This window comes from Pungitius pungitius, chromosome 16 (assembly GCF_949316345.1).
Source record: "Pungitius pungitius chromosome 16, fPunPun2.1, whole genome shotgun sequence".
NCBI lineage: Eukaryota > Metazoa > Chordata > Actinopteri > Perciformes > Gasterosteidae > Pungitius > Pungitius pungitius.
Window position 1 is genome coordinate 1,325,019 of NC_084915.1, and position 15,494 is coordinate 1,340,512.

Genomic DNA, 15,494 nt, shown 5'->3' on the forward strand with positions numbered 1-15,494 from the left:
GTGTAACCACCAACCACAGATTAAAAACAGGGATTATGCAGATTTTGGAGAACAGGCTGGAAGGAACACAGGGGTCAGCATCCAGTTACTGATTATTTGTCTTTTTTCATTAGCATCTACATTTTGTGTTGTTATATATTGACATTTGAAATTAATTTCAAGGGGATCCTGTGCTGTGATTTTTATACCCATATTTTCAGTTGTGCCAGTAGTTTATTTGTGTTTAATCTTCCTCTCAGAGCTGTCTGGGAAATGATGCAGTGCAACCAGACGCTTCAGTGCCAATCTCATAGCTTTCCTTCATGCACTGTAAAATTCAATTTCAAGTATTTTATTTTGCATAGCCCAAAATCACAAATTACAAACTTGCCTCATAGGGCTATACAGTGTGTTCACATGCTACATCCTATGTCCTGAAAAGCTCACGTCGGCACAGGGAAACTCCATCAGCTGAGGAGGGTCCTTCTCCCGGGATGGACAGAATGTCATGTATACAGAACCTGTCACTACCAGGGGTGCGTGGGCAAGGAGGAAGGACTCAGACACGGCGTTGAAAAATAAAAAGGACTTTAATAGTCAAAATTCCAAAACTTATCCTCAAATACCACTCTACCCGAAAAAAGGGGAAGGAGGGAAAAAACCAAGATCTTTACAAAGTTGACAGAAATGACTCAAATAGTAGTAAGCCATGGGAAAGACAGGAGCACTGGAGGAACAACCACCATCAAATAACGGTAAGATTCCTTACAGTGCTGCTGCATACCAGAGCAATGCCAATAAGAGAAACTATATCACTACTAGACTTGAATGGCACTCTGGGCCTAATAAAAATAACCTCAGTCTCATAATAATATAACATCTCCAACAATGACTTAATTTTAAATTATTTATGAACCTAAAGTTTTCACACACATAGAATAGTTCATAATAATAAGTAATAATGTCATTTCTAATCAAGACTCATTGCAGAAGATGTGAGCGATGAACAATGTGCCACCTTGCTACAAACACTTCCTTCCCCCAAACCTCCTCCCTCCTACTCCCTCCTTCTGTCCTCATGAATATTGGGGAATTAATGGGTAAGGAGGGAGGGAAGTAGGAGGAGGGAGGCGGCAGGGACAAAGGCAAAAGCAGAGGAGAGTGAGGGAAGCAATGGATGGAGGGAGGGGGGGGGGGGGGGGGGCTAATGTGGTTGGAGGCTTGGCAGTGCGCAGGCTCAGTGTGAGCTGAGCTGGCTTCCATTGATCGCAAAACAACGGGCTGTGGGAGGAATGACAAGGGCGCCTGTGGGCTAACGGGTGAGGGAAGGGATACAAACCAGAGCTCACACCACGCTGCCGTCTTCACCTCACTGATTCTGTTTCTCTCGCTTCCACCCTGGAATGACAGTGACAGCTGGTGCTTTGCAGCGGAAGGAGGCCTGGGCACAGATTCTCCTCTTGTGAGAAGATCCTGCCTCCACACCGCGCTAGAACAACAGCGGCACATCTCCTGCAGGTAATCTGTCTTCCTGCTCTTCCTCCTCACAGCCCTGACCTGCTCTCGGTCTTCCTTGTTGTGCCTCATCTTCCCTTCATCCCTGCCTTGTAACCATGGTTTCCTCCATCTCTCCTTCCTCGCTCTTCACTGCTCTGCTTTCCCTCCCCCACTCTCCTCTATTTTTTTCTCTCCCTCTGATGAGCTGATCACATGCACTCGCTTCCATTTCTGCCACGGCAGTCAGAATAATGGTTTGAATTACAATCTGTTTCAGTTATATTATTGTGGGACAGAGTTATTTTACAAACATTTTTAACACAGACTTTATTTTGGTCAAGCCAGGTATCATAATACATTTAATTAATAAACAATGATTTCATTGCATGTTCTTGATGCAAAGCGGCTTGATTTAAATAGCCCTTGTCAAAGTGTCGGCACTGTTCTCGCACAAATAACAGTCTTCATTGGGAAATAAGTAACCCACATTAAAAATTTAAAAGAGATTGCGCCTTTGACAAGGAGGATGGCGTCATCCATGCAATCCTTTTAGTTGAATAGGTGTTGGATGTGTTGTTTGGACAGTAGTAGTTGTGATCATCCATGCCACAGAGTAATTGGATGAGTTTTGGCTCCATTGCATTAAATAACCTCTGATGAGCTCTTGTGATTGGCTCTTTTTAATACCTGCATGCATGTGGAGCACGAGGACACACCTGAGACCACCACCACTTCTGGCTCTGAAGGTCACATCCCAAAACAAACAGTATTGTACATTGAGTCCCTGTCCCCCACAACAACACTCAGCATCCCAACCAACGCCTGCTTTAATGTGGATGCTGTGATTTCAAACCGGCTTTTAATGCTAGAAGAACATCTTCCTGAGTCAACGGAGCCAGTACTGGAAATGTTCCCAATATGAGCACAGAAGTGCCAGCAGTCTCTGTGGCAAGGTTATAGTCAGTTCCAAATGCTCCTCATGTGAGACCAAACAACAAACATGGTTCATTTCTCCGCAGCAAGGATTCACTCAACATGGAGTCACTTTCTCAGCAGAGACATTAGAGATCGACTGTAAGTCAAAGATGAAGCAGACGCAATTAAAAAGGGAACCCACAGTATGGAGAGGAGGGAGATGTAGGGAGACTCTCAGCACTTTGCTGAGTGGTGTGATGGGGAGGAAGAGGCTTGCACAAGCTTGTTTTTAAATGACTCCTCTGTACTCACCCTCTTAGGCCAGGCCACGGTCCAGCAAAGCACCAAGGAGAAGGTTCAGGCTTTACTACTGTAATTACACTGCGTCAGACAAACCGAATGAGGAACAACTTCTCTGAAAAGTCGGACTGCAGCATGAAGTCTTCCACAAGAAGGATGCTGCTTCTTTAATGGTTTACATCCATTCATTCTGCTTAATAAGATACGATTTCATTTCCAATTCAAGATAATCAATTATAAAAAAATATATATTATTTAAAATCATATTAAACTCATCATTAAAGATGAAGATGAGAAGAAAAAGTGTTAGTAGAATTAGTCGTTGGACGGCACAACCCTCTGATTCCAAAATGTTTTCAACCGTAGTCAAGTCCTGGAAAATAAGTTGGAATGATGACACTGACTACTCATTGTTTTATGTTTACTGGTGTGTTGTCATGGATGCTCTTTTGGAATAATAAGTACACTGATTCCTGATGGGACGTCTACAGAACATCGTACACTGCTCTGGAAAGTCTCCCTGTTTCTTTCGACTTGTCCCGTCCAAATATACTGATAGGTGAAAGGTAAATACAGAAAGGATGTGTTCAAATGCAAATTAAAGAAACTTGCTATATCTTGTTTTTGTCCTTTTTCCATTTTATTTTTAAGTAATTTTGTCCTAGAACCCCAAACGTGTGGGGAGATCATTGATGTGGAAGTTTATCCTGGCAGTTACATAAGTCCATCCCTCACTCCCAGAGAAGCATTATAACCATTTGACTCCATTTATGGCACAACTTCTTGAAGAAAAGATTTTTAGACCCATACATCTAAATATATATTCATCAAATTTCTGAAAGGAACACTTGACAAGCACTAAATACTAGCCTTACTCTAATATATTCTACACTAATATAATGCCAACACTTCATGTCCCAGAATCTTGAAAAACTCATCAGTTTAATTCCCAGAGGATGCAGTTAATTAACTGTGGTTTACCAGTAAAGCCAACTGGTCTGGCCCCCTCTGGGACCTGGTCCCCTTCTGGCACATCTACCTCCATCTCCTCTTTGTCTCGACCACATGGTGTCATTCCACATGAGGTGAGGAAACCTGCTTTAGGAGATGCCCGACAAATCCTTCTGGGATGTCTGTGGATCGGATCCAGACTTCTGTACTCTTTTTGATCAGGTTTTTCCCTACAGGCCCAGTGTTCGCTATGATGGCGCACATGCTTACTTACTACTTCTTTCTCCATGTTTGAAGGATGGCTCCTTGCTTGGATTGGAGATATGCTCAGCTTGCCCCTGAACTAGCCACAGGATATATTGTATGTTTAAAGGAGACTTGCTACTGACAACAACGACCTAAATATAACCCGTCAATCATCGTTGCACATCCGCATTTGTGTTTTATAGTTTTATGTAGATTTTAATTGTGGTATTTCTACTGACCATTTTACACAAAAATGCAAATTATGGAGGAAAAGTATTTTGCCTTTTGGAGAACTGTAATAGCAAATGACCCCATTGAGTAACTGAAAGGTTGGTCAGATCTGTGTTACACACTTTACAGATTGGAGCACTCAATGCATTAATGGACCTTGCCCTCCCAAGTTGATACTGTACTGCCAAGAATTGTCGTGTCTGCAACAGTTGCCATATTTCCTCAGGAAACTTGTGATGAAATTTGAAACACTAGTTTTATAAGGTGTGCTGACTTAGCAAACAGAAATGTCTAAATCGCCACTCTTTCTGTGCAGGGTTCAGAGACAAACACCATGGAAGCCCCTCTCGTGTGTTTGGATGAGGAGTTTGAGGACCTCCGTCCCTGCCACATGGATGAGCTGGACCGCCCAGCTCTCAAACACACTTCTTACTCCACCACCACCGTCCCACTGGCTTCCATCACCCGCGAGGATTTCTCTGAGCTGGAGAACTTCTCTGAGATGATGAGCTTCAAGTCGATGGAGGACCTGGTCAACGAGTTTGACGAGAAGCTCAACGTGTGCTTCCACAATTACAACACCAAGACGGAGGGCCTGGCACCCATACGCAACCAGTCGCACAACCAAGAGGATGAGGAGCGGCTGCAGGATGAAGAGTGAGTGACAATTGATGTGATATGTCAAGATATTCATAGTATTTGCATTGCTTTCGTCAGTATGTTAATATTATATTTCAAGCCTCAATGTGCATATTTTATGTAAAATGCACACACTAAAATGCAGGTATTATTTGGCTATTAATACCATGCACAACACACCCTCAAAGCCCAAAACAATGGCTTGGCATGTCCCACACAACAAAGGCCTAAATATTTCCACACATGTGCTCCACAGCCATTCTGAATAATTGAATGTATGCAGCGTTGTACGCCTCTGTTAGCTTTGGCCCTGTCGGTGTGTCTCTGTCTCTGCCTCCCTCTTCACCAGCTGACTGCCAGATCCTCCTCTCGCTAGCAAGCTCTGAGGCGGAAACACACACGTCTTCACACTGTGGGGATATGAATCGGGCTAAAAATAGCCCGACCGTAGGTGTAAGAGGAGATCTTTGCGGATGGCAATCATATTATTAGTCAAACACTATTAAACTTCCTTTTTAAATGAGTTTGTATTGATGACTAGAGCTTTGACTAATTAGTGAGTGCAGGCCATGGGGCTGATGGTGGATGTGGTCCTGTAGTACTACAGTGATCGGCATGTTAGGACCCAGACAGATACCTATTGCCCTACAGTGAGCTGCTGTTGCACTGATTAGGAAATCACTCCAGTCAAACATAACAACTGTTGACATTAGCGATGACTCATTGTTCCCCCCTGTTCATAACAATCCATAATCCATAATCCATACTGGGACATACTGGGATTTAAAAAAAAGTGATTCTCATTCACTACATACAGTATATGTTCAACTCTATATCAACATAGAATAGAAATTAATACTTTAATGATTGAAGAATATTGCGTTGTGTTACGGCATTAAGGGGAAATATCTGTTCTCATTTAAAGACTCGTACACACCCACATAAATAATAAGCAGAAATGTAAATCTGCTGTTTGGCTGAAAACAGTATGCTGGAAATTTTGGCCTAATCCCCAATTGCTGATTTGTCTTCTTTGGCTGCGGCCCAAGAAATAAAGCAGGACCAGATCCAGATCCTGCTGGCCTATGTGACCAAACATGTCCCTGATGCGCCTACATTCACTAGTGAGATTACTCATATGAATACATGTGAAGCGCTTGCATATGTATCTAAACTATTTATATCTTTGTAATCATATGCAAGAGACTCAGTAATGCATGTATAAGTAATCAACAATATTTAATATATATATATATATATATATATATATATATATATATATATATATATATATTCATACAACCTTTTCAAGGTGCATGCATGAGTGTTTCAAATAGATACATAAAAATGTTTCACTTCTATGCATGTAAGCATTTCATGTATGTGTAAATGACACAGCAGTATATATGTATGCGCGTGTTTCTCATTTGTACGTGTAAGTCTTTCAGATGAGTATGTATAATATTTTATATTTGTGCGTGCATAGGTATATCAGAGTATGTGTAAGTGTCACAGTAGTGTGCGTGAGAGCATTTCAATAGTTTAGTGGTGATTACAGAGTAGGATATAAATTAGTGCTGTCAGATGATTAAAATATTTAATCGCGATTAATCACATTTATGTTATAGTTAACTCAAAATGAATTACAATTAATTACACATTTTTATCTTTTTTAACACATTTCAGGTAAACAAGGACTCTATAGTGCAGTTAAACCATGTCTTAATATTTTCTTTTTTTCAAGTTTGCTGTGAACAAGCAGCAGTCAGGCCTCTTATTTCTCAAACATTGAACCGTGACAGTTAGGTCACCAATAAAATGTAATCCTACTACTTCTTTGCTTTCTCAAACAGACAACCTGTTGACATTTTCAGTCATCAACAGTCATCCACCCCCCCAATAAAAAATTGAAATGTCTGTGATGTTAAATGTTTGAAATACACTTAGTTTGACAACATTTTCAATTGTTGATCCTGAAACAGTGTAAGAAGCTACAGACGGCCTGCATAACCACTTTAAAACAACAAATCCTCATTTCACAGGTCCGTAGATGTGTTCACCTTCAGCCTGAGCCAAGCAAGTTTGCCATTGTTTTCCTGTTTTATGTTAAGCTAAGCTAACTGACTGTAGCTACATTAAGCTCACAAACTCATCTCAACTAATGTTCTGAAAGGGACTGTGATAATGTATTGCAATATATACAGGAAAATGTTTACTAGGGTTAATCATATTTTCATTCTGGACAATATTTGTTATTACTTCCTTCTTTTGAAGTTGAAGCTAAGCGAGTGGGAACTTTGAACCTGTCTATGTGCTGGTGCAGGCAGTAATGACATGCAGGCATGCCTGGTGAGCTCAGCGTTTGGCTGAATGGTGGCCACTGTGAGTCCGGGTGTGGGCAGTGCCACTTGGAGCAGGGGGTAGGCCTGAGCCAGCCTCTTAGCGGAGGAGGGAAAAAGCACAAAGGAGACTTCTCTCCCAGTGCCATTCGTCCTTCGACAGGCGCTTGCTACGGGTTGCAGTCACAGTCGGGTGGCACGATGATGTGAGAAGCTTTATCTAAATCTCTGCAAAGGATACCTTTTCCTGAGTAGTAAGCTGATTTTTTATTGTTCCTCTACAGCCTCCAGCTCTTTGTATTGACCTCCATCATTGACTTTCCACATTGAAATATTGACTATGTTGCAGGCTGCTGAATAGAGGGCTCTGTAGACATCCTTATAGCCAGAGAGATGAAACAAAACACTAAACCTCGCCAAATACTTTTTTATTACTATATCACTGTATGTGCCTTCACCAGCTTGAGTCCTTTATATATGTTGCCAGAATAGTATATTATTTTCTTCTATATTTCTATGGTTCTTGCCCCTGCTAATGTGTGCATGTATGTGTCTATGTGTTGCTCTGCAGTGTTTGGGATGCTCTAACTGATAACTATAGCTCCACCTGGGACGGCAGCGACTCAGAGGGACTCAACGGCAATCTTTCTGAGCTCGAGGTAGGTGTTACACCAAATATTTCTATTTTTATTCTATTTTCATCTGCTATTGGCCCAATTTTGAGTGGCATTCTTTTTGATATTCGGAAAGACAAATATAATTTGGGTATTGCCTTTCAGACACACTTCCTTTACTCTAAAATAAGCCTTATTTTCCATTCGAGGTGCCAAAACTAGAGGGCTGATTTCTTCTTTCTGAGGCTTGATCTAATGTTTACTCCAAAGACATGGAACCCTGCCCCTTTCAGGCCAACTCGGCCTCCTCCTCCCCTCGCTTTATTGGCTGTTTCTCGCATGGAACATGGAGAGCAGGCACTTAGCAGGCTAGGCCATGTTTGGACTGGTCAAGGCCAGAGCAGACGTTTAAGCCCCACAGGGCTCTTGTGACAATGCACTGTGGGGCTCAGATGCTGCGATCAGTTGAATGGTCGGCATTTCTATTTATAGGTATATACCAACACACGCCTATATATCCCAAGACATAGAGAATGTTCTCATCATGTGCACACTTTGTGTTATTATTTTTTAATTATCTATTTTTTAACAACTATCTATCTTTAACTATCTTTAACTAACTCAATCTTATTTCACAATCTTTTTTACTATTATGCTAAATAAATAATCAAGGGGGATAACATCTACAGCCGTGCTTGTATCACTGGAAGGCTGTTTGGCGAAGCAGGGCTTTGCAACAAATTTAACATAATGCTGTTTAGCAGGTATACTTTTTAAAATGTATGAGTTTAGCATGTTAGTTGTTAGTTTCCTGAATGCTCATTAATCCAGAAAACACTTCCCAATGAGGTGGGGAGATGGAGAGAGATGTGTAGACAGCTACCGTGCTTACCTATGAGACAGTGTAGGTGTATACCACAGTATGCATCTTTTTTTATAGGGAGAATTATGTCATTTTTTCAAGTGGTGGAAAAATTCACAGGTTGCCCTGATGATGGCACTAGATGACACTGAATCAATATTGTGATTTTACATCAGGGAACCGTCTAAACCAAATCTCTGTTGACAAAGGTGGCCACCTCCATTTCTGAATAGTAAAACCAATGTTTCATGTGTTAAGCCTGCATTCTCTTTAACGCCCACAGTTCAAGCAACTCCTCTGGTTGTGTAGAAGCAGTAAAAGAAGAACAATGTAGACAAGAGTTTCAATCTCTAGTTTCAAGTCTTCAATACAACATGATGTTTACTTAGGAAGTGATGGTCAAAATACAATCAAATAGAACCAAAAGCAGGCCATGATTGAGGCTACCTTTGGATTGACAGGTTATAACCACTGTGTTCTGGAATCACCGTCCCTACAGACAATTTCATAGATTTCTATACATGAAAGATTTCTTCACTATCACACTGTACAAAGGTTCTATTTAGCAAATAATCAATAAATAAAACATTTTCACAAATGGAATATTAAATAGTTTATTGAAGTGAGACTGAATAATGTCAAACCTTTCAAATACTTAAGCATAAGACTCTCCTTTCCAGCAGAGTTCTTTTAGAAATATATTGTGGATTTGGTTTATTACTCCAATGCAGATGAAATTAAAAAGACACGCCGTCAATGACAATCTGTTTGATTTTCACATGTTTCATCTCACATTCCGCAGATCCACGAAAAAGAGGAAGAAGAGATGAACGAGAAGAATGACAATGCCAACTGCCTGAAGGAAGAGCCACTCATCACAGCTGATCAGGTGTGTGTGTGTGTGTGTGTGTGTGTGTGTGTGTGTGTGTGTGTGTGTGTGTGTGTGTGTGTGTGTGGGATCGAACTGCAGTTGGTCAGTGTAGTGGTTTTTATAAAGAGAATAAAGAAACTACGGTGTGATGTCAGAACTTCAGACAGCGCACATTTTTGTTTACAATCATTTCTGTGTTGGAATTAATAATCTTATTTTAGGCAATGAGTAACATTAGGAAATCAACTTGATTGGATTGAAAATGTCACAGGTAACACGGGTGGCTAGAATGGTAGAAATGTGCTCATGGCCCGAGACGAAAGCATGTTAGAGATATCATTTAAAAAGAGAAGGAGCGAACAAACGAATCGAAGGTGTTCAAAAATGTGCAGCCTGGATGGGGACGTCTGGGAGAATTCAGCCCAACAACCTCTCTCCTTCTGGGAGATTTATTTGTCAGATCATCAGCGCTGCGTTTGCAAAGGCAGGAGCAGTTCTGTCGGCCCGCAGGCCGGAAGGACCACTGACTAACATGAGGAAGAACGTCATGTTTTATAACCCTTGTAAGAGAGAAAAGGAAAGATTTCTATTGGTCCTAAACTGGTGTTGAGGGGAGCAAGTTCTTCCCCCACCACACAAGACCCAGTCACATGCGAGTTAAGGGTCTTCTAATCGTCCCTAACTCCCTCTTTGTCAGACTCGTGTCTGCCTGCTCGGCACATCCTGCTTGCCCTCTGACCTTAAAACCTTCAGCAAAACAGGGCAATGATTCTCTAACTTAGCACTATGAAAAGGCGTTTGATTATCAAGCCAGAGAAAGTGTTTTTCCATCAAAAAGTGAAAGAAAATCTCTCCTCTTGGTATTGCTCCTTGTCATTTACAATGTAAGCATGACAAGAGAAGAAAGCAAAGGGACGTAAATTACCCCCAAGACACGATTTGGATTCGGTCTTTCTCGCCTGCACACTTTTGAAAGCAATGCTCTTCATGTCCAACTTGTGTCCTGTAACACAGCGAGGCGCGCTGGAAGGCACTACATTGTTCTGGTAAAAGACATGGGCAGACGACTAAATCAAATTTAAGTTTGATATGTACACTTATCCACTGACATGTGGATGGTGTTATGGATGCATGTTTACTCACCCCTAATCTCTCTCCTTTTCTATTCACCTGTCTTCCTGTATGCTTCCATCTCTCTCTGCCCTCAAGGTCATTGAGGAGATAGTCGAGATGATGGAGAACTCTCCAGATCCTGGGGAAACTGAGGAGGAGGAGGATGAAGAGGAGAGCAGCCCTTGCTCCTCCAGAACCAACCCCTCCCTGCTGGACGAGATCAGGCAGCTGTCACTGGCTTCCAACAACAACTGCTCCTACGAAGGTAATAAATAATCCATATTACACCAATTAATGCAAGAGGTTAACTAACACTTTGGCAGCAGATGATCATTGAGTCATTTGTTCATTTTGTCCTGTCAAAACATTGTTCCTTTTGGAGTTACTTTTGTGGAAGGGAATCTTTTCTGGCCCAGCCTTTTGGTTACAAGTTGAAATCCCCCTCAATGCCTTTGGCATTCATATTTATAGATTATCCCACACAAAAGAGTTAAAATGAGTGCATGGAAAAGGGGTCTGACCTAGTTAAGGACAAACATGTACAAATTGCATCCATCTCACAAGTTGTTTTCACTCATATTCAGTGGCCAACTCTCAATTTTACACTAGCATTAAAAAGTCAAATGTCAAGTATTTAATAACAACAAAGTCACTTGCGACCTCTGGTGACCTCCATAGTATAAAAGTCGGGATTTGAGATCAGTCCTTTTTCATCTTCTTGCATTGCAGGATGCTACCGTGGTAGCATTCACTGAATTGCAACTGTCTAGTGACGTTTGTTACCTGTAGCCTTGAGACCACCGGTCCCAGTTGCCAGTTTTTCCCTCCAAAGGCTGCGAAGCTCAGTCGCTGGGACGTCGCAATGTGAGTGTCCCGTCTCACATTGGATGGCAGAACCCTTAGTGCCATGAACGACGCGGCTACATTGGCCCAGTCTGTATGCCACCCGTTGAGCCGACTATTGCGTCCCTCGTTCTTTCCCCTGAGGAGACTCTACATGCCCTCGGCTCACAGATGACCTACACTCAAGGGCCCAAGCCCACATTGGCCCTATTGGCAACTCCCTTTCTCACCTCACGCTGGCCCTCTCAACTGTCCTGCAGCAGGAGACAGCCAAACGCTTCTGCAGCCAGTTTGCACTAATGTAGAGTCCCTGTGGAACCGGGGAAACGTTCTGGTCGGCAGTCTTAAAGGCACCAGACCAGGCAGGAATTAGACTTTGTGGCTTCTTGGGATCCCTCGTTGGTATAAGTCACCCGTTGTGAAAACCCTACCTCTGGCTGTCAGTAAGGAGGAAATAGAAATAAAGTTCCAAAGTATATCTAGTGTGTAACCTCCAGGATTCGTAGAACTGTAGTTACATAATGTGTAACTTTTGTTTTTAGTTGATAATAGCTGCTTGAATATTAAGTTGTGTTGTTTGCACCACCCAAAGTACATCACAACAGTAATGTTTAGCTACAAGGACTTCTCTGCAGGCCTCAGCCTGATGCCCAGCTCAGCACTCGTCGAACTGCTGCATAGGGTAGAGGCCGCCATCCTTGAGTACTCAGAAGAGCTCGTCAGCCAGCTGGCTCGGCGGGAGGAGCTGGAGTTTGAGAAAGAGGTGAAGAACACGTTCATCACAGCCCTGATGGAGGTGCAGAACAGGCAGAAGGAGCAACGGGACAGCAGCAAACGCCGGCGCCGGGACAAGGCCCTGAGCCTGCAGGGGGGCGTGACATCACCCGAGAACGGAGGGAATACCACCTCCGCCGGCAACTCAGAGAAGGCAGGGAGCATGCCTGTCAAGGTGAGAGACAGGAAAGGATGGTCGTGCCTGTTTTACACACCACTGAATTATTTATATGAGGTCACTGTGTGTACTACAACTGTTTGCTCTCAACTTTGTTAACTTTGCTTCCACTATGGTGTTGTGCACATGTGCATTGTGGTTTATTACTAAGTTAAATAAGAAAAAAGGGAAACCAAAGTGGCTGACAACTCTCCTCTTTCCTCCCTCGGACTGAGCATAATGGATCTCAGGCCCATTAGCCTCTTAAGGATCTTCCAGGAAAGACGCTAAAGTGACCATTCCTCTGTATACAGTAACAGCCTAGCCGGGATCTAATGGACTTTCCCGCCATGCATCGCAGCACTAGTGTTGTTATGTGGCGACTGCTTGGTACCTGAGGCTGAATGACTACATTAATATGAATGTACAGATTTATAAATGACACAAAAAGTTCTGTTTCCACGAGATGCTGCTAGGCGTGTACTGTCAGCAAAATACTGCAGATCAGCTTGATCAAGACATGATGATCAGTATCGTGTATCAATGGTCTGTCTTTGTGTCCTGGTTGCGACCTGCAGCGTTTCAGCATGGAGGGACTGTCTAACATCCTGCAGACGGGCATCAGACAGACATTTGGAAGCACAGGAAATGACAAACAGGTAAGGTCACAGGTCAAAGGCCATCTTGTAACACAGTTACAATGGTTACATGATAATATATACTAACAATCACCTCACAAGTGCCCATTATGTCTGTTTTTAATAATAATTATCATGTATCTAGTAATGTGGTTGCAGTTTTACAGAAAAATGTGCATCCAATACAGACTGAAAGTATTCAATGAATTGGAACTGCTACTATGGTAGTGTGACTGGAAGGTAGTAAGTTAGTGCACTAACCCTCTAAGGTCACAAACCCCACTCCAGTAGTAAATGTACATCATTGCGTCCAATCCACATGAGGTCAGAGACAGACAAGGTTGATCTACTATATATAATTTGATGTTGAAAGTGATAGCAGTATGCTATGCTACACTGAAAGAAGGTTCCAGTAATTGCTATTTGGAAAGTAACAGAATTCAGCATTTTGTGTTTGTCATGTGTTTGTTCTTTTTCTTTTTCGCTCCAGTCTTTGTAGTTTTTGCTGGATGTAAATAAAATTATCATCATTAGATAAGATACAAAACGGAAGCCACTATAAATAAATATAAACTGTCTACATAATTATAATGAGAAACATTCTCAAATAATCCAATGGTAAATTATTATTCTGAGGAAAAGGACCTGTGTTTTCTTTCATCAGAATGTCAGCAATGATCTTTAAAAGAATATAGTTTAAAAAAAAGGGTAGGCTAGATTTGAAAAATAATCCATTCAAAAATCCCATGTTGACAAATCAAGATTTAAAAACTGAAAAAGGAGCCTGAAGTGAAGGAGAGCACAGTTCAAGGCAAGCCTTTCAGTCTACAAGCCAAGCTGAGTTAGCCTATCGAACACAAATACATGGAACTGCAGTCAATCTTTTCATTTCACTCTTCAATCTTGAAGTAATGTTTCAACATCTGTAAAGCATGAACCCTTTCTGTCACTAGTATCTAAACACAGTCATTCCATACGAGAAGAAAGTCTCCCTTCCAACTGTTGACGACCTGCAGATGCTGACAAAAAGTAAGTATGCGGCCCTGAACGTTTGCATTGAGGGCCAATCCTTATAATTACTAGCTGAAAGGAGTTGAGACGTGGTTTATTTCCTCCATAGTTCTTTATGCGATGAAAGAGGACAGTGAGAAGGTGCCTACACTGCTTACCGACTACATATTGAAAGGTAAACACAAGTTTGAGCAGTAAGTAATAAATGGATTAGACTGCTGCCATGCAAATTCAGCTATTGCAAAATTAAACTTGCTCATTCTGCAATAAGAGTCATTAGTAAGCGTATTATGCATTTTCCAGTAGGAAGTTGACAGCGATCCACTGTTGTTCCCCCTCAGTCTTGTGTCCTACCTAAAGCACGGCTGGGCCGGAGATCTCTTTTCCAACCATCCTTGCCTAGGGCCCCGAGCTGCATGACCTCCCATCTTCTACCATTATCAACCGTGGATCCTCACCATCGACATCATGTACTCACCTCAACTACGACTACTGCCTTTCGCTGAGCTCACCCTCTCCCCCTCCCGCACATCAAGCTCAGGCCAGACACAAAATGGCCACCATCTGAACTCTTAAAAAGGACTTCACTAACGGAGCATGGCATACTATTAAATGTCCCAACACCACTTTGATACAGGGATACAACTTTATTTTTGCTTTCTTTTCTATACTTTCCATTCTCTGTCCTTTGTTTTCCTCTAACAGAATCTCAACGTTGCCAAGTTTTGACACCTATTCATAAAGTGACCTCTTAACCACTGGAGTCTGTCTGTCGTATTCACTGGTTCATAAGTGCGTAACTGTAAAGAAATGCATCCACACATAATCATCTCCCTGTATGGTTTCAGATGACAACTCATTTGAATACAAAAGCCATGCACCTTTTTCTGCCAACTGAGTACTGTAGCTCCATGTGGACAAAAAGAAACATGTGACTATTACGGGTGCAGTCCAGCGCATTATAGAGCTTTTTACTTCTTTTTTGTTTCGCTTCACTATCTGAATATCCAGTGCACTTTTTTTTAAAAGTCTTTTCATTTGTATCTACATATTTGATATAAACTCTGTTGATGATTTTCTACTCTGGTTAACTGTTTCATTCCGCCCTGTTCAGCCACGAGGTGTATAACTGACTTTTCCTTGGATATGTCATTCCCTGATGAGATGAGCTCATGTTAATTAAGGCGTGCATATTTGCATATTAGCGTATTTATTAATTCCTTTTGCGCCATGTAGTTGAATGTTACATCGCTAATCGCAAATTCTAATAAACGATCTACCCTAGGGGCGACGACATCTGCTTCTTTCTTCCTTCACCTTCTGACACAAGACAAGGAATTTATTTTCACAATTTCAATTTAAATATTAGTGGGAATGCGTAACTCGGGGCAACCTAAATAGCTTTGTTGAAAAACCCCAACACCCAACTCATCTTTTCTCTTTTAATTGAAAATGTCTTACAAAGCCAACATAAATATGGAGGATACAAGTGCACACTGCATTTCAATAACCAC

The 15,494-nt window shown here is 41.8% G+C and overlaps 1 protein-coding gene across 3 annotated transcripts; it reads left to right on the plus strand.

Moving 5' to 3' along the window:
• Positions 1–1,178: 1,178 nt before the first annotated feature.
• Positions 1,179–15,274, plus strand: fez1 (fasciculation and elongation protein zeta 1 (zygin I)). Of its 3 annotated transcripts, XM_037466815.2 has the most exons (11): positions 1,179–1,298; positions 1,390–1,497; positions 4,436–4,776; positions 7,669–7,756; positions 9,376–9,462; positions 10,654–10,822; positions 12,036–12,349; positions 12,910–12,990; positions 13,923–13,998; positions 14,090–14,155; positions 14,322–15,274. In XM_037466815.2, exons 3-11 carry the CDS (start codon positions 4,454–4,456, stop codon positions 14,336–14,338), a joined length of 1,221 nt encoding a protein of 406 aa, XP_037322712.2. In that variant the 5' UTR covers positions 1,179–1,298; positions 1,390–1,497; positions 4,436–4,453; the 3' UTR covers positions 14,339–15,274. The 3 variants fall into 3 exon arrangements, with proteins under 3 accessions (XP_037322712.2, XP_037322713.2, XP_037322714.2); XM_037466816.2 differs by having other exon boundaries at positions 1,227–1,497; XM_037466817.2 differs by lacking the exons at positions 1,179–1,298; positions 1,390–1,497; positions 4,436–4,776 and adding an exon at positions 7,086–7,303.
• The last annotated feature ends 220 nt before the right edge of the window (positions 15,275–15,494 follow it).